This window comes from Hyperolius riggenbachi, chromosome 9, assembly GCF_040937935.1.
Source record: "Hyperolius riggenbachi isolate aHypRig1 chromosome 9, aHypRig1.pri, whole genome shotgun sequence".
Lineage (NCBI taxonomy): Eukaryota > Metazoa > Chordata > Amphibia > Anura > Hyperoliidae > Hyperolius > Hyperolius riggenbachi.
Window position 1 is genome coordinate 112,851,329 of NC_090654.1, and position 20,041 is coordinate 112,871,369.

General features: G+C 44.3%; 1 protein-coding gene across 1 annotated transcript in view; it reads right to left on the reverse strand.

The window, feature by feature from the left end:
* Positions 1 to 13,621: 13,621 nt before the first annotated feature.
* LOC137533547 (uncharacterized) overlaps positions 13,622 to 20,041 on the reverse strand; it is a 45,679-nt gene continuing 39,259 nt past the window's right edge. Inside the window, exon 9 of the mRNA XM_068254917.1 lies at positions 13,622 to 17,503. Within this exon, the coding sequence (XP_068111018.1) occupies positions 17,250 to 17,503 (254 nt within the window). The 3' untranslated portion in view covers positions 13,622 to 17,249. The remainder of the gene's footprint in view (positions 17,504 to 20,041) is intronic.

Genomic DNA, 20,041 nt, shown 5'->3' on the forward strand with positions numbered 1-20,041 from the left:
TAGGGGATTCTCAGCAAGGCTTTTATTCTTTATAAAGATATTCCTGAAAAAGGATTTAAACGATGATGCTGGCCAGCTTCCCTGCTCGCTACACAGTTTTTTGGCAGTTGGACAGAGAAACTGCCATTCACTAAGTGCTTTTTTACCCTGTGATTTCCACAGTAATCATGGCATGTTAATTTTTGTTTTCCTTTGGTCCTACCAGCCTAAGGCCTGGTACCCACTAGCAGCGATTTTCTACGCACTTGTGATTTGTAAGGCTCTTGCTAATGTAATGCTATGGGTGATTTTTTTTTTAGAAATCCCATGCCTCACGTGGGATCACACCCATAGCATTACATTAGCAAGAGCCTTTCAAATCACAAGCGCTTAGAAAAGCACTGTAAGGGCCAATTCACACTGGGAATTGTAAAACGCTAGCAAAATCGCTCGAGTTTTGCAGATCATTTCTCCTGTGTTTTCTTTTTCACAGTATGGGAAAGCGATTTTGGAGCAATTGTGTTTTGCGTTTCTTTAGCATTGACGTGCAAAATCGCTCCAAAATCGCTAAAAAATGCAGCATGTACCACATTTGTGATTTGAGCAAATTGCTAATTGCTGGTGATTGCTACAGTGAGAACACTGCCATGCACTTTACAATGCAGTAGCGCTTTTCAAAATGCTAGCAATCGCCAGTAAACGCTCCAGTGTAAATGGGACCTTAGTAGTCCATGCAACAGGTCTCCATCACAGCAAATGAATTCCAGGGACTGACAGCAGTTCATCAAATCAGCCCCGTTTCTAGGGGCGGGCCAGACGGGTGATCTCCCTGAGACGCAGTGGGAGGAGACGCAGTGATAGAGGGGGGAGCCACGGCCTAACTGGGACTCAGCAAGTAGACAGTGTATAACCGGCTATGCAGACAAAGGAGACCAGCAGCAAGTGATCGCCAATTAGAGCTGGAAGAGAGGTGAGTTGCTCATACGAGGCTTCCCTGCGCTTACTCTGCCAAGAGGGGGGAGCAGAGGGGGGGCCCCAGGGAGAGGGAGGGAGAAGTCAGACTCCCCTACCCACGTCTGAGTCCCACTGTGGCCGTGGCTTCTCCTTCCATCACCTATATGGGGGGGGGGCATCTATACCTAGCTAACTTATACTGGCTGCACCTATACCTAGCTACCTATACTGAGGGCACCGAGATACTTATATTTAAGGCAGCTATACCTAGCTTCCTATACTGGGAGCCACATATACTGTGTTTACACTAACAGCATACAGTCAAAGTAGGAGGAGGAGAAGCAAAAGGAGAGTGAGGTGAAGAGAAGAGGTCAACATTGGGGAAAATCAACTTGTTGTGCTGTGTTAGGAGTCTGACAGTGAGTGAAGAGGGGGGAGGCCAGAGAGCAGCAGTGTTTCATTTGACTTGCACAGCAGAAGGGAGACACTCCTGTCCTGACTGAGGAGGAATGGAGTGGCTGAGGGTGAGCAGTTTGTTTGTCACAGACTCACTGCCAGCTAGTATGCTATTGTGTTGAGCTGCAGCACGTCATGTGAGAACATTAAATGAAGTAAACTAAGTTGTCAGGTGCTGTGTGATCATTCCAAATTGGGGGGGGGGGGGGGGCGCATTCTCACAAGTTTGCCTCAGGCAGCAAAACGTCTAGAGCCAGCCCTGCCTTTACTCGGGGACACCTGCAGAAGGCTATCTATACTGGGGACACCCTGTTTATCTATACTAGGGGCACCCATACCTGACTAACTGTACTGGGGGCGTAGTATGAGCTCCATGATACCCAGATACTCCATGCCCTGCTCCATGATACCCAGAGTTCACTGTGCAGAAAATGCTGTTCTTAGCAGTGTTTCAAAGCAGCAGGGGCATAACAATAGACCCTGCAAGGGATGCAGCCGCAGGGGGCCCAGAAGCCACAAGGGGCCCTGTCCCGAGAGAATGACAACTAATGGCAAGGAGAGACAAAAACTTTCTGCTCTCTGCACAATTGTTTTAATGACTGCATCTACTCAGCCACTGATAATCAATCATACAAAGTGTTTGTAGACAAAGATTTGTAGACAGTCCCTATTCATTGTGCAGGAGGAGGGAGCCCCATCCAAGTTTTGCAGGGGGGCCCAGTGATTTCTAGTTACGCCCCTGCAAAGCAGATTATAAACAAAAAAATATGGTACTGCAAGATCAGCTGTAAGAATTCATCTGTAACAAAAAGGGATATTTTTATATTAAACATCCAAGAGTTCTTCTTCTAATCTGTATCCTTATGTTATACCGGGAACTATTTATATGGGAGGCGGAGGAAGGCTTGCATTAATAAAATAACTTTGCTATTAAAACTAAAGACTGAGCTGAAATGCTTCAGGCTAATTTCTAAAGCATCTGCAAGACAAAGTGTGTCTTTCTTATTGCTGTGCTAAAAGCTTATTAAATAGAAAGTGAGTCTGATGTAATACTTTGCGAAAGAAGCTGTAGAACAAGAAAGTCTGAAACGGGAGGTAATTATTCCCCATAGTGTAATTACCTCTGTTTTCCCACGCAGCAACTATGACCTAATTTTTAAGAAACCTTGTATTGGTACACCCAGTATGCTGGCCTCAAAGAACCATTCACACAGTAGCTTCACCAACTGTTTTGGAAAGTTAGCATAAAAATGTACTAACACCATGTGCAAAAACAAATAGAATAAGAATCAAGTTTATTTCGCCAAGTACAATGTGAGTTGTACCCGGAATTGGTTTTGGCACAACAGGGTTGGTGGTGGTACAGTAGCAGAATAGTGCATATTAGCATACAGTAGATACACACAGTGCATACAGTATCTACAGTAGATACATACAGCATGTCCAGTGCAACACAAGGCATAGAAATAAAGCATAGATAGGATACTTAAAGAGACACTGAAGCAAAAAAAAATGATGATATAATGATTTGTATGTATAGTACAGCTGAGACATAAAATATTAGGAACAGAGACATAAGTCTAATATTGTTCAAAAAAGGTAACAGAGGCGCCCCAAGATTAAAATCACTAGATTTAAAATATATAACCAAAAGGGGGGGGGGGGGTGCTGGATGATACACCTTCCCCAGAAAAGACAAATCGCACTGATTCACATAAATGAACAGTTTTATTCTTACTCTCCAAACACTTGCAACGCGTTTCACGGGTCTAACGCCCGCTTCCTCAGGCACATAAAAGAAGGAGCAACTTAAATTGTCTATGAGCGCGCTCGGCACCTCTGTGAGGTGAGGTGCAGAGGTGCCGAGCGCGCTCATAGACAATTTAAGTTGCTCCTTCTTTTATGTGCCTGAGGAAGCGGGCGTTAGACCCGTGAAACGCGTTGCAAGTGTTTGGGGAGTAAGGATAAAACTGTTCATCTATGTGAATCAGTGCGATTTGTCTTTTCTGGGGAAGGTGTATCATCCAGCACCCCCCCCCCCACCTTTTGGTTATATATTTTAAATCTAGTGATTTTAATCTTGGGGCGCCTCTGTTACCTTTTTTGAACACGATTGAGTCCACCAGTTGGATGGGTGTGAACACCTTCTATCTACAGAGAGCGACCTTTTAGCCTGAGCGGGGACAGGTTTAAACTTCCCGTCTGCGATAATAGTGGTTGCCTGGACTGGCAACCCACACTTGTGAGTATTATTCCTTTCAGATTGACTCCATAATCTATAACAATAATACACTATTGGGGCTCTCGTTTTCATTTTTGTCTTTACATAAGTCTAATATTGTTTCCAGTACAAAGAGGGCCCGTTTCCACTAGCGTGGAAACCGGGCCGAATCCGCAGAGTTTCCCCTTGGGCAAATCGCTCGGGGAAACTCTGCCATAGGAAATAATGGTGCCGCAAGCTGAATCGCCCTAGCGATTCGGCCGGCATTGGCCACAGTTTTCGCATGGGAGGTAGTGAATCCCATAGCCGTGCATGGCCACGGCTTCTGGGATTCATCTGCGTTCCCGCAGACCCGGAAGTTCTGCCGCGCGTCTCCCAGCCGCGCGCGGTGGCTAGTGGAAACGGGCCCGAAGAGTTGAGAAACTCCATTTGTTATCTATGCAAAAGAGCCATTGAGCTCCACGACTTTCAAAGTCGCAGAGAGCTCTGTCTTCTGAAGCTTATTATCTCAAGTGTCAGTAACTGTATTGTGTTTTTTTTCCTGCAGAGGACAGTTTAAAAGTTCACTGGCCTGCTCGGTAAAATCATTTAGAATGCTGAGTAGGGTGTAAACTGCAAATATTAGAGAATGATGCAATGTTATAAAAAAAAACTAGATAACTGAAAATAAAAATTTGAGAATATTTTCTTTGCTACTTATGTTCTAGTAATTATCCGTACTACACAAACAATTCATTATATCAAAAAAAAATGTTTCGCTTCAGTGTCTTTTTAAAAAAGATGAAACCAGGAGAAAGACCAGGGGGGGGTAATCCGCTGCCGACTATGGCACTCAAAGCTCCTTGCAGCGATACTTTGAATCAGATACCCTGCAGTCCAATCCTAGGAAAGGAGCAGAGAGAGGAGAGGAAGAAAGTTAAAGTGAAAAAGTACAGTGAAAAATAGTCCCCTTAGGATTGCGGTGTAACCTGGTTGGTCGGTCATTAGTGTCCAGTTCTTGGGGGCTAATTTTACGCCCCTGCCGTGAAGTGCTGAACTATTAGCACACAGTGCTGTGGAATTATTACACAGAGCAGTTAGTAACATTAAGAAAGGGATTTATTATCATTGTAACTTCTAAATTGGCACTGTTCATTAGCGTAACAAAGAGTGCTTGAATACCATAACAATTAAATGGCCAGTGCTATTAATGTGCTAATTAAGTTGTAATTGTTTTAGAATTGGTCTGTTTTGATTGTTGCAACTCTTCTGAATTTCTAGGGCAGTGTTTTGACCTGTAAAGATGCAGGCTGTATATACAAAAGTATAATATTTTTTATAAAAAGTGGCTGCACACCAGACACCACTCATAACAATAATAAGAATGGTTTGTGGTGTGCGTCTATGAGTTTGGGCTGGAGATAATTTGTGTATCCTTTATAAACTTTTTTTGAGAAACAACATCATTGTTGTATATAAACCCAGGGCCGCCTTCAGGGCATCACAGGGGGGACTGCCGTATGGGACCTGAGTGAATCAGGGGCCTGGCAAACAGTTCCACACATGGGCCCCAACTGCAGTCTGTGTCTGTCCTTCTGGCTGCCCATTAATGTGGTGAGAGGTGCTGGGAGGCTCATCCAGGAGTTCAGGCCTGCAAAGATTGTGATTTTTCTTTCGTAGCTATAAACAAGATTCTTGCGCTCCTAGTCACAAGTCAACACATACAGATGCTTCCTTCTCAGATACGTGCACTGCGACGCTCCATTGTAGGGTGCTTGGCAGAACTTCTAAGAAGGCGCCGAGCGCCGAAACGCGTAACGACGTCATACGCGTGCTAAGCATCAGCCACGCCCACCTCTAGCGAGACGGAACCCTGGCGATCGGGACCCGCGCTGCTGGCCACAGCGCGTCATCCTCCACTGAGGTTAAGTGGTTGGCTGTCCGCTGACATGCGCTTACCACATATACCTTTGTGAGTATAACATTGAACTTGAATAAACTTCCTCTCTTGATTTAATGCACTATGGCGCGCTCCTCTTTTTCTTAGATAATTGTGATTTTTCTTCCATGTGAGGGGGACCCAGTAGGTTTGCCCATTATGGGGCCCAAAAATTTCTGATGGCGACCCTGTATAAACCTATTAATTTTTTATTGCTACCCGCAAAACTAATTAATGTAGGCTATGATCTTCCTAGTCACATGTTAAGCTAAGTGCACGCATGTGATTATTGTCACCCACTGAGGATCGGGAAACGATCACTTTGGCGACAAATCGGGCACCAATTCTGTGCGGACACATCGCTAACCTTCAGGCTAGTGATGCATTCTGTTGCTATGGAGGGACAAAGATCAGCACACAATAAAGTGGCTTTGTGCAATCGGGAGCAAAAATAACATTGCCGGCGGCCATTGGGGTGCCATTACTGGGGTCTCCCTTCACATCTGTCTGTTAATAAAGCGTTGGTTTTTTGTTTCTGCATGCAAAAAAAAAAAAAAAAAAACATTTTTACATAGATTGGTTGAAGAAGGAGTCAACTAACCCATTGGTTAGTATTGTTCTCCTGTGCAGAAATCACACATGAAAACAGACAAGTGTTCTCCCAACCTTAGTATCTTTGTGTGTTTAAATTGTGTTCACATGGTGTGTGGTCATTGTACGCGTGTATGTGTATTTCTGCAGTGTATGAGTGCAACTGATTTCTTTTATTAACATTTTTGTGTCAGGGATACAGGAACCTAGAAAATGGGGGGAGGGGTGCGTTTTGACATCTCAGTCTTGAGTGCTGAAACGTCTTTTCTAGTCTCTGCTGTCTAGTTTACAGCAGGTACAAGTATCGCAGACCCTGTTGATTCTGCCAGCAGTGGTAAGTGTGGGTTTTCCCAGTGCAATATCGCAAGGGTCTTTAGGCTGCTATTTCTGTTGGTAATGGACTACTTTGCTGCTAGCAGATAACAGCTTGCAGCCCCCTTGGATTAGCCTGTGAATAGGTATTTGTTTCAGTTTTGGAGTACCTTTTGCATAAGCTACATACCAACACTGCTTGTTATAATAGGAGAGGAGGAGGTGCCCCCAAAATTAACTTCGCCAATAACTTGGCATCTAAACCTTACCTCTAAAAAAGAACAGAGCCTGTAGAAGTAAAAAAAATTAATAGAAATTAGACACTAGCAAGATAACGTGTTTCACGGAACCCAGTCCACTTCTTCAGATCAATAAGAACAGTGTCTTGCAGTTTAGGATTTGCCGTTCAGGAGCACCAAAACATATTTCGGCATGGAATTTTATTCAGTACATTGTCAGCCTATTAATTACATGTAGTAATAAAAGGGTGTGCTATCACAACAAATTGCAGCAATGAAAATTGCTGTCTGAAGTACAAGTGAGTACACAACTCTGTCCAGCGGCATTGTGACACACTTTTACTGTATGTATGTTTATTACGACTGGGCTACACTGCATACTACCATGATCAGCAGAAGTTCTGAGTGATGTGTTCTGCTTAAAATTGCTTTCAGCCTGAAAAGGATGTGAACTTAACCCACACATGGTGGCTGGATAGTGTACTGGGTAAGGGCACCACCTTTGACATGGGAGACCAGGGTTGGAATCCTGGCTAGAATCAGTACCTTCTTAGTATGGAGTTCAAGGCAAGACTCCCTAACACTGCAGGGTGGCCTCTTGAGCACATCCCAAGGGCTGCAGCTCTTCAGCGCTTTGAGTCCGACAGGAGAAAAGCGCTATACAAATGTTCGGATTATTATTATTCATGAATAACTGTACTGTAAGACGGGTTATATTTTGCATCCTGGTGTTTCTGTTAATGGTAAAATCATATAGTTACCACAGTTCCATTACACTCAGAATAAAGTGGTATGGCATTGTTTCATGAGGCATGGGGTATCCTATCTCAACAATTAGACTTCTTCCTGTGAAGGTCTTCACTGATGGTATTGATGAAACTAAGACATCCAGGTTTCAACATGATCTAAATGATTACAGTTTGTTTATAGTTGGCAACAACAAATCCCCAAAGGAAGGAGACCACAGAAACGTGTACCAAGAAAGAACAAGAATGCGAAAGCTAATAAAGATAAGAATAATCCGAATCCCTCTGGTGTGAATACCTCAGAAAGGGAAGGGTCTACATCTGATTTTTTTTTGTCATCGAGAGATCCCTCACTGGAAGGGGGAACGGGAGGAGATCCTGGCATGGGTGAAAGAAACAGAGACGTGCAAGGCACCAATACAAGGAGACCCATACAACTGAGGAAGAGACCATAGGAACCTATTTGGTGGTGAACATCTCCCAATATACTTTGACTGAAATGGAACAAAGAGTTTTGGAATAAGGACTGTCTTGTTGTCCAACAAATTTCCCTCATTTTTTCTTTGGTTCTGCTGATGATGGTCTTTTGACACTTGAGGCACTTGTTCTGAGAAATAAAAGCACATTTACTCCATATGGTAAACCTGCTATATATTTATTTATTAAGCGAGTAACTAATGATCTTAAAACAGTTGAGAAGTCAGCCACATTTCAATTACAGGAGATCCCCCCTACCGATATTTCAGAAAATGAACAAGAAGCGTAGAAAGCCCAAACAGTGTGGTAAGTTTCCATGTCTTAGTTGCCATATTTGTCATAACATCATTACAGGGAACATGTTTGTACATCCTATGAGTGGTAAAAAAATATAAAGTTCATTGCAGATTTACTTGTGACTCCAGTTGGGTTGTGTATATGCTTACATGCCCTTGTGCCAAGTACTATGTGGGTAAAACTCAGAGGCTTAAAAGGGCTGTTTAAGCAAAAAAAAAAAGCAGTTTAATTTACCTGGGGCTTTTTGCAGCCCCCTTGAATCATCCTGTGTGAATCATCCTGTGCCTGTGCTGTCCTTCCCCGACCCTCCACAAGCAGCAGCACCCCCCTCAAAGCTGTCTGGTTATGGCCAGTCAGAGGCTACTGCCTACTGCACACTGATCGCGCTCCCATTGCCAAGAGCTCTGAGGCGGTCGCTGCTGCTGCTGCTGGCCGGCTGGTTTTGGAAGAACAGCGCGATAGCAACAAAGAACAAGCTGTAAATGAAAAGAAGAGGAGCACTCCAATGGTGAATTAACTTTTTATTCCATTAAAATTTGCAATAAGTTGCACTTACAGTTAGTGTGTAATAAAAAGTGTGTGTCAGAGGGCATGCACGTGACCCACCGCACCTCCCTCCACACAACCATCACTCCCGCAGCTCTGGCCAAGCTCGGGGGCTGGGAGAGGACTCACTGGCAGGCTTGACACACGCAAGTGCAATAAATTGCGAATTTAATGGAATAAAAAGGTTAATGCACCTTTGGAGCGCTCCTCTGCTTTTCTTTATCTGCATAGGATACTGGAACCACCCAGCACTTGAAGTAGCACCAGAGGCAACAACAGTTTAAAGTGCCATATACAGTATTAGAGAAGCGCAGGATCTTTATCTTTGTCTAAAGAACAAGCTGTAAAACTGGAAAGTATTCAACAAAAGCGCTCAAAGTAGTAACACATATATTCCTGATTAGCGGAAGCACATTGAGCAGCACTGAAGGCGGAGACCTGTGGCACGTGACGGTGACGCAGCGCTCCAGTGCCTGGAATGCAGGAGTTAGGTGAGTCATTCCCTACCCACCGTGCCTGCCTGCCGCATATCTAGAGGGGAGAGTGCAGAAGAATGGGACCCAGGTGAGGGGGGGGTCTGGCCCCCCTTCTCACCGCTGTCTCCGCTGCCCCTTTTTCCAAGCTTCCCATGCTGGGGGCAAATACCTATACTGAGGGCAACTATAGTAGCTATACTGGGGCAACTATACTAGCTACACTGGGGGCAACTAGGCTAGCTATACTGGGGCAACTATACTACCTACACTTTGGGCAACTATACTAGCTACCTATATTGGGGCAACTATACTACCTATACAGGAGAAACTATACTAGTTACCTATACTGGGGCAACTATACTACTTACACTGGGGGCAACTATACTAGCTACCTATACTGGAGCAACTATACTACCTATACTTGGGCAACTGTACTACCTATACTGGGGGCGACTGTGCAAGCTACCTATACTGGGGCAACTATACTACCTATACTGGGGGCAACTATATTAGCTACCTATACTAGGGCAATTATGCTACCTATACTGGGGGCAACTATACTAGCTACCTATACTGAGGCAACTATACTACTTATACTGGGGGCAACTATACTAGCTACCTATACTGGGGCACCTATACTACCTATACTGGGGGCAACTATACTAGCTACCTATACTTGGGCAACTATACTATTTATACTGGGGGCAACTATAATAGCTATCTATACTAGGGCAACTATACTAGCAACATATACTGGAGTAACTATACTACCTATACTGGGGGCAACAATACTAGCTACCTATACTGGGGCAACTATACTACTTATACTGGGGGCAACTATACTACCTATACTGGGGTCAACTTTATTATTACATATACTGATGCAACTATGCTACCTATACTGGGGCAACTATATTACCTATACTGGGGGCAACTATACTGGGGGCAACTATACTACCTATACTGGGATCAAATTTATTATTACATATGCTGATGCAACTATGCTACCTATACTGGGGCAACTATATTACCTATACTGGGGGCACCTATACCTGGCATTATTCGCCACGGCATGCTTAGCATGCTGCACTCGCTCCTTTCCTTTTTTTTTGGTTGGGGGGGGTGTCTTAATACCCAGAACAAGGTGTCAAATACCCTAGGTACGCCACTGATTCTTTTTATTATCTTTAATAAAACATTTACCTTAGTACATTTATGTAATGGCAATTGTGAGTACTTATAAAATGATGAGGCTGATATTTTATGATGCTGGAGTGACAACTTTGATGTTAAACTTGTATGTGTTTGTAGCAAAATGTTCATTGCAACATATACCTACAATTATAGCATAATTTCATAGTCAGAACAGAAGCTTGAGAATGTATGAAGTATTGCTGCCCTCTTGTGGGCAAACAGATGATAATTAGTAATACTGACTCAAAACAGCTGTTTTGTAAGTAGGACTAAATTGTTCTTTAAAACGTTAAGGACCATTATTGTGAACAACTGTAAAATGTAAAATACATGTGTATGCATATACATTAAGATGTGCGTTTGTTCCAGAGTAAAACGTTCTATATATTACATTTTTAGTCTGTTATTGTCAATTACAGTAGGTAGTAAAAACATGACAGTTCTCACCCTGCTGCTGCTGCTGAGTCATAGCAACTCGGAGGGAGAAGTAATTTTGAGTCGAGCTATCGCCAGCATCAGAATTACACTGCTGCGCAGCCATAGACATAATCATTGTATGGTATAAGTCAGGCACAGCGTGGGGAAGAACGCGTGCCAAAATGTCTTGCCTCGCTCTGGCTGCATATACTGAGGGGCTCCGTGGCTAAGTATAGGGGGGTAGGGCTCTCTGCGACCTATACTGGAGGGCTCTCTGGCTACATATACTGGGGAGTTCTCTGGCTACCAATACTGCAGAGCTCTCTGGCTACCTATACAAGGGCTCTCTGGCTATCTATATTTGGGGCTGTTTACCTATACTGGGGGTGCTCTCTGGCTACCTATACTGGGGCACCCTCGCTGCCTACCTAATGCTGGTGGGGTCCTCTATACCACCCATATTGGGGGGGGAGGTACCCTCTCTTGCCATGTAATTCTGGGGGTGACCTCTCTGAATTCTTAATACTGGGATGTACTCTCTCTGGCTTCCTATACTGGGGGGCCCCTCTTGCTACCTACTACTGGGAGGGACAACTTTTACAACTTTGCCCTGAGAACTATTAAAGGGAACCTTAACTGAAAAAAGAAAAAAAGTTCACTTACCTGGAGCTTTGACCAGCCCCCAGCAGCCGTCCTGTGCCCACGGCATGATGAACCGATCCTCCGTTCCCCTGCACGGCTAAGTTTCGTTTCTGCCAACTGATCAGTGCGTGGTACACTGCCCATGGCCGCGCACATCCTCATAAGCGTTCACAATGAGAGCGCGTCCTGTGCAAGCACCGTAAGAGGTTCTCTCTTACTGCACCTGTGCAGGACACGTTCACAGATTGAAAGCATACGAGGATGCGCACGGCCATCGGCCGCGCAGGAGCAGTGGACTGCCGACTAATCAGTCGGCAGAATCGAAACTTAGCAGCAGCGGGGGACACTTCAATTTTACCTCTATTCAGTAAATATTCCCCAATGTGCTTGTTTGCTGTGTAGCTGGCCGTGCCCACCACCCTCAGATAACAAGTGTGGCTATCACTCCCCCCACACAAATAGCAAGAGAAGTGTAACATCCGCAGTAATGGCGGCTGCGGACACGCAGGGTGTTTCCGCAGCTGCCTTGCCTGCCTGCTCAGGGACTTCGCCCGTGCCTCTGGCATCTAGTACGCCGAGGACGGGTCTGTCGTTTGCACATAGAGTTGCCGTATCGCACGCGTGCGTGGAGACAGGACATTTGTGCGGGGAGGAGGCGCGTCAGCTGACCAGCTGGTCGGCTGAAGTCAGGGGAGACTCACGGCACTCCGGATTGGCTGATTGTTGTGGGCATGGGGGTGGGGTCTCCTCTGCTTCATAAGCCTTCTCTGTTCACTCGGAACTTGTCTGCTGTTGCGAATACTCATGTGTTAGCGCTCAGACCTTAGATAGTATCCGGTGTGCTTTGATCTGGGAGGAAACCAGGGATTTCACACAAGACTAGGATTATTGTATATTGCTATTTGATATTCTGTGTATGACTCTTGCTAACCTCTGACTCTGCTCTTGCTTATCGCGCCTGTACTTCTGCCCATCTGTCTTAGCTACTGAACCCAGCCTGTTATCTGACTATTCTCTTGCCTGTCGATTCTGTACGGTGCCTGCTCGCTCGTTACTGATCTAGCCTGTCTGACCTCTCTACTCACCAGTGAGCCCTTGTCACTGGTGAGGTGCTTTACTGATAGTACCCACCAGCTCCTCTGGTGAGGTGAAGCCAAACTATCAGTTATTGTGTCCTGATAGTACCCACCAGCTCCTCTGGTGAGGTGTAGCCAAACTATCAGTTATTGTGTCCTGATAGTACCCACCAGCTCCTCTGGTGAGGTTAGATTTATTATCAGTTACTGTGTTCTTTAGGATCCACCAGCTCCTCTGGTGAGGTTCAGTTATCCAATCAGTTACTGTGTTCTTTAGGATCCACCAGCTCCTCTGGTGAGGTTCAGTTATCTAATCAGTTAGGGCCCTTTTCCACTAGCAATCGCTAGCGTTCGCGCTAAACGCTAGCGATTGCTGAATCGCAAGTGCAGGAAACTTCCCGGCGATTGCGTTCACGATTTTGCTATGCAATGCACTGCATAGCAAAATCGCGGCAAAGATCGCTCCGCGGTGCGATCGCGTTTGAGTCAAAAACGAATCGCGGTAGTGGAAATTACCTACCGCGATTCCTATGTTAAAAAGCAAACCGTAGCGATTTCAAAATCACTAGCGGTTTGCGATTTTGCGATTCAGCATCGCAAACGCCGCTAGTGGAAAAGGGCCCTAACTGTGTTCTTATCCACCAGCTCCTCTGGTGTGGTTCAGTTATCTAATCAGTTACTGTGTTCTTTAGGATCCACCGGCTCCTGTGGTGAGCTTCAGTTATCTAATCAGTTACTGTGTTTATAGTACCCACCAGCTCCTCTGGTGAGGTTTAGTTAAACTATTCAGTTACTGTTGCACCAAGCACTACATACCTCATTGGTTATAGCTATACTTATATTATTGGTGATACTGCAGATCACCACATAATCAGGTATAACTTCTGCATTATTGGTGATTCTGCAGATCACACATAATCAGACATCTGTGTTGCTACATCAATCGTTACAAGAAGTCACCTATACCCCCCTCAAATGACAAGTACTGCCTCCATCACCTCCCCCCCCCCCCCCCCCCCCTCAGTCATTTTCTCCCTCCTGGCATTCCAAATATGAGAAGTAATAAATAAGACAATAATGTGGATGGACGTATAAGATATACAATTTATATCCCTCTTTACATTTTCTCATTAATTTACAGCCATTATTATTGTTACATATTAACATAGTGCTGTCATGTTTATTCACAAAACTTTACATACAACATCAAACAATTCAGGTCACTTTTAGTGTTTCTCAGCAGGACTAAAAATCTTATGTCTTTGATACTACAGTCCAGACATGGCTGTGAGGGTAGCCAGTCTACCAGCATGTTTGTGGAATGGTGGAGAAGATGCATGGGAACTTAGGCCTATACGCAATTAACCTTTTTTCCTGAGTTTTCTCCTAGGAGGTATTTTCACACCTTGTCAATATAATGCCTTTTGAACCATCAGCAAGCAAGAACATACTCAAAATAGTTTTAATAGTACCTCTTCGCCTACTTGAAGTGTTAAAGAGAAGATGACAAATTATCTCCTGGGAGAAAATGTAGGTGAAAAAGTTAATTACACATTTGCCAAAGTCTCTGGCCTAAATATAATCCTGCACTGCAATTTGACAATGCTAACCACTTAGCCACCAAATTGCTGTAGAAAACCCCTCCGTTCTGTACATGAAATTCTGTTGTGTTACATCTTGGTCACACTGTTCTCCCACCCAAGATGTTTCAGAGATCTTTCTATTTCTCTGTGATGTGTGTTAACCTTGTACTAGAAATTAAGGTAGTCAGTTACCTTTACAAAGATACGTTATTCTGGTAGATCATTACCCGGAAGCAAGGTGATGGAGGTCTAAAGCTAGTCATACACCGGTTGATTATGGCCCCATATGCCAAGCCAATGCTATTGGTATTCGATCCACACACTATATGGCAATTTTGATAGATTTCTGCAGATTTATACTGAGCTTTGTCAGAACTCCTAGCATTGTGCTGCACAACGAAGAGTAACATTATGGACCATCAACCCCCCACCGCTACTGCCCCTCTCCCTCATGCAAAAGCTTACAACATGTCCAAACAGACCTTCAATCGATAAACTGCACAAAACCAATTGAATCAATTTAACATATTGGATCAATACTGACAAGGCCAAGCAGAGTAATGGAATTGATCAGAAAACAATTAGAAAAAATGTATTCATGTATAGCCACTAACGATACAATTTGCTGAACTATCGTTTACAAACGATTCTTCATGTGAACGATCGGATTGATGAGATCTATCTGAAAATCAGAACAATTTAATTAATCTGTTATGACATTTTTTTCCATTAGGGGTCACAAATGAACATTTTTAATGGTTCATACGAAGAATCGTTCATAAATGATCGTCCAGCAAATTGTATCATTAGTGGCCGCCTTTAAAGTGAACCTAAACTGAGAAGGATGTGGATTTCCCCTTTTAAAATAGTACCAGTTGCCTGACTATCCTGCTTATCCTGTGTCTCTAATACTTTTAGCCACAGACCCTCAACAAGCATTCAGATCAGGTGCTCTGACTGAAGTCAGACTGGATTAGCTGCATGCATGTTTCAGGCGTGTGATTCAGCCACTACTGCCCCAAAGAGATCAGTAGGACTGCCAAGCAACTGGTATTGTTTATAAGGAATATCCCTCTCAGTAAAGGTACCTGTCACGGAACAACCGTGAGAAACGAGAACGCAAACGCAATCGGTTTATTGCACCGATTGCCAGTGACGTGCTATATCTGGAATGATTGTGTAGGAGCATCTGCAGTCTTTTCTCAGCAGAGAGATAGCAACAGCTTAACTGCAGGATGGCTCTTTTGATATGCTAATGAGCAGGAATAAACCCTTGTGTTCAGGAGGCTAGAGTTTACTTTTCATTACCTCAGATAGATGTCAATGGGCTCACCAAATGGTGACTCTATTCAAAGCACTGCTTTCCCCCCAGACTGGCCGGAGCCATATAGACAGAGTAAGAAAGCATGGAGTTTAGGATTTTGAGCATATTTAAGCAATACCGTTCAGGTGAGAAATGTAAAAGTTATATCATTCTGTTGGTCCGGATCTTGTGAGTATTTTGATATTAAATTGGGGCCACTGGCATAACCAGAACTCGGGGGATTCCACTGTTTTTTAATCGGGCATGCAAACATGCCCAAGTTTAGTATCATATGAACTGGCCTAGTCTGAGAAATATGAATATGTAATTAACATTTGTGTGTCGGCCGCGTAGGTCGGCCTACAGAAAATGTCAGGGTTATGGGGCTGGTGAAAGCCCCTGCCCAGATGTGATTACCATAATCCGGCCCAGGGGCCAACTCTGGAAGTCCGCCTCTGAACTCAGCTCAATTAAAAGAAATGAGCTGCCCGGGCAACCCAGTCCTCCAAATTCAACCTTCACGAGAGCACGCTGCCATCCAGGGGACCATGTGGTTGTCAGCCATCTTGTCTGAACTGAAACAAAGGACATTTTCCATTTTGCTTGGATTTTAAATTGAGCCAAAACAAAGAACTTTGCGGAAATTGAAACCAAGGACTTGATGATTTTCCCACAAAAGGACATTTTCCATGAAACTAAGTATTTTTTCTCCTTTTCTTTTATTTTTCATACTGGCTATTAATGTTTCAATAATTGTCTGTATATATTAATTATTTATATTGCTTTCAATAAACCGACGCTATCGTCAGTGTTGTTCCAGCTACCCTATTATTCAGCATACACAGAAACTGAACTCAGGTCTCTGAAGAGACGCTACTATTGTTGATATCTAGACAGAATAGAGTGTGTTTTAACCGTTTTATTTTGCAGGTCGAGAAATAGCCAGTTAGTGAGTTCCTCTGTCTCAGAAAACAGAGGTGGTGGCAGTTATACCCTGAATTAGTGTGTATTTTGTATTCCCGTAACCCCACAGGCTCCAGTCTAGTCGGTCTGCTGCCCAAATTCCCGTCGGTTTCTGCGCAAAGATCACGGCCACAGCTTGCATGGTCTGTGTGCTGAAACCGATTGGAAGGCAATTTGCGGTCTGACCACTAGGGCTCCTGTGACAGTACCCTTTAAGGAATGAGGAAACATGGTGCAAACTGCTGCCAATGGTATAATAAGGTGCTCCTAGCGGTTTACCTGAAAATTAAAGTCCCCAAAAAGGGCTACATATGTGAGGCAAAAAAAATTACATCTTTTTTACAGAATCCCTCATTAAACTATAGGTGAAGTGAAAAAAAAATCTGAATTTGGGTACTTACCTCAGCAGAGGGATGCCTCTGTATTCTCCAAAGACTTCTTCTGTCGCCTTCCTCCTCATCTTTCTAGTACTGGGACCCTCCGAAGCCAGTCGACAAGGGTTTATCAACTGCTGCACTACAGAGGCGTAGATGGCTCTCGCTTGTGCACTAGCACTTGCTTGGACCCCCCGAGCTGAATGGGTACAGCTTTTTTGCCGAGTCGGAATGGCGGCTCCATGCTGCTGTGCAGCCGTGCTCATTCTCGTATAGAGTATGGCGGCGATCATCAGGAGTCCCAGTGCTGGAACGGTGAGACGGAAGAGGATGGGGAAGCCACTGGAGGATCGAGAGGCATCCCTCCTCTGAGGTAAGTATCTAATTTTTGCCTTTAAAATCACACAGGTTTGCTTAATTGGCTTAATTGCAAAATGGGAACTATTCCAAATTGCGCACTCAAAAAAACAGAAAAGCAAATATGGCTATTTAATCACTCCATAAGTGTCTTTGCTTTTTGTAGCTATGTCAAGACTTTCATATAGATTTTCGCTATCGATATGAAATATTTTTGTTTCATATAAAGAATCATTGGAGGGTTCAATAACACCTTCATAAATAACTTCATTTGCATTTAGAATAGATGGCAGATTAACTTCCAGCCTGGGACGGGATTTTGGGTCATCCTTCTGATTCCATTGCATTTTCTTTGAAATGTTGGGGTCAACATAATCGTTTTCTGTAGAAATATAAAAACACACTTGTTAAATAATGGCTTAGTACAATATGTTATAAAACACATTACTCAGTTATCATTGTATTTAGGAGCATCTTCTGTCTGAATAAGGTTTAACAGCTTCATGCACGCAAAGTGAAACTCCACTATTGATGAGAAATAGCAACCTCTTCCAGGTACACTATGGCAAAAAGCTGTAACATACACACGTACACTTACATACATTTTTCTGAGAGTATATGCACTGTAAATGACTTTCTTCCTATGTAACTGTTGCTTACCCTAAATATTACAACGTGGCAGCTCTGACCCTCGTAGTTTTGGACTATTAGATGTCTTCATGGGGTGTTCTCAAGGTTTCCTTTAGTTCCTGAAAGGCAGTGGCACAGTAGCTCATGTGCCAGAATAGTGGCATACAAGTAGGCAGACTCTGTCAGTCTTTGCCAGGGTGCGCTTTTGGAAAACAAAGGTAAAGTTGAATTATCACCCATGGGTTTTAGAGCCAAAAGATTTACAATACCTTCTCTAGGAAATAAGTCAACTACAGTGCAATTTAGTCTGGCACAAATGTACATTTATGTGTAGGAGTACACATGTTGTTTTCTCTTTCAAATATTTTATTGACATTTTTTAAAGAAATACCAGCAACAGTAGAGGGATATGTGTGTAACCCCCAAAAGGTTACAAAATATTATTGCAGATTTGCCTTCTGAAAAATGGCCACAAGATGGCAGCACTGAGTATCTAGGCCTCTAGACAGGTCACATAGACTGTTGCTAAGTGATCCAATATGTAAATTAGGGGAATTTGTTGGAACTTTCCAGAAACCTCGCATGGCCAGTCAGGGAGCTACTGCGCAAGCTCAAGGGGTGGAGAGACCAGGGTGTAGCCAGAGGGAACAGGCTGAGACCAGAGAGAGCATGCCAGAGAGGAGAGAGAGGAGGACTTACACCAGGAGCTGGTGGTGCAGAGCGGGCAGGAGGTGACACAGAGAGGCCGCAGCAGTCGCCCCATGTGTATAAGAGGGAGACCCGCCGGCGATAGAGAGTCCAGCATACCAGTAAGGACAGCGGCAGCAGGCTGGACAGACCGGAGGCCGGAGGAGGCGGACCTTGCCTAGACCCGAGCCATACCAGAGGCCACAGACAGAGGAGTACAGGCCTGCAGGCCAACCCTAAGCCACCTAGTGTGTTTCAAAGTGGTGTTACTAGAGACTGTTAGTGTGAGAAAGCTTTCCACACACAGCGACATTGAACTTAGAGAAGATACTGTTGATGATAAGGAGTACATTGCATGTTCAGGCCTAGCTGCTGCTGATAGACTGTCCTAAGCCTCCCTAAAGTACCCGCATAGCTGATGCAGCCCCGCCAGCATTAAGGTCTGGTTGATAAAGAGACATTGCCCCTGTCAAGTCCGTTTCAATTCAGGAGTTGAGTTACCAGTTACAAGTTCTTCAGTTGATGTGTTCTGCAGAGTGAACAGGAGTGTGATATTTAAAGTGAACCTGTCAGCATTACAGTAGACGAGTGGAGGAGGAGTCACATTGCATTTTATGATATTAAAGTGTGCTGCAGGAGCAGCCAGGTGATATCTGAGCAAGATACAGAGTAACAGATTTGGATTACAAGATTTGCATCAACTCAACTTAACCTCCCTGGCGGTATGATTCCCTGGCGTTTTTTTTAACCTTTTTTTTTTTAGCATGTAGCTAGCCTAGCGCTAGCTACATGCTTCCCCCCTCCCCGCGGCATCCCTTTGTACTCACGTATCGCTGCCGGCGCATATGCCCATCTGGAAATCCTGTTCTGAACGGGATTTCCATGAGGGCTTCCCCCGTCGCCATGGCGACGGACGCGATGACGTAACCGATGTCATCGACGTCAGAGGGAGTCCCGATCCACCCCTCAGCGCTGCCTGGCACTGATTGGCCAGGCAGCGCATGGGTTTCGGGGGGGGGGCACCCTCTGACACGTCGAAACGGCGCAAAGCGGCGGCGATCGTAAGTAGCACGCAGCTAGCAAAGTGCTAGCTGCGTGCATAAAAAAAAAATTATGCAAATCGGCCCAGCGGGGCCTGAGAAATCCTCCTGTGCGGCTTACCCCGTGTCCAGCACGTGGTTACCTCTAAGGAGGTTAAACAAATATCTATTGTAGTGGGAAGGTGTTGCTGGTATAGGGGGTGCATCGGTCAATTTACATTTTAATGTATTAATCTTTATTTTCCTTTAATTCTTTTTGATTATTTGCTTTATCTTTTATTTTGTTTGTTGTTTTGGGAAGCCCCATCTAGAGGGGAGGTATTCAGAGGAGATTGTATTGAGTGCTACAAATACAACCTAAATAGTATACACTGTATAAGATCTTGGAGCAAGGTGGACTGATTGGACCAACCAATGAACTGTGAACTATTCATTACTCTATTGCGAACTGTCACGAGTTTCCCCCAAGGTTTTGCTGAGCAACAGAACTTTAACTTGGTTGCGAGAGACTGAGAACTGATTCAATACCGGACTGAATTGCTCAGTAGACCAGTCCTATCCCC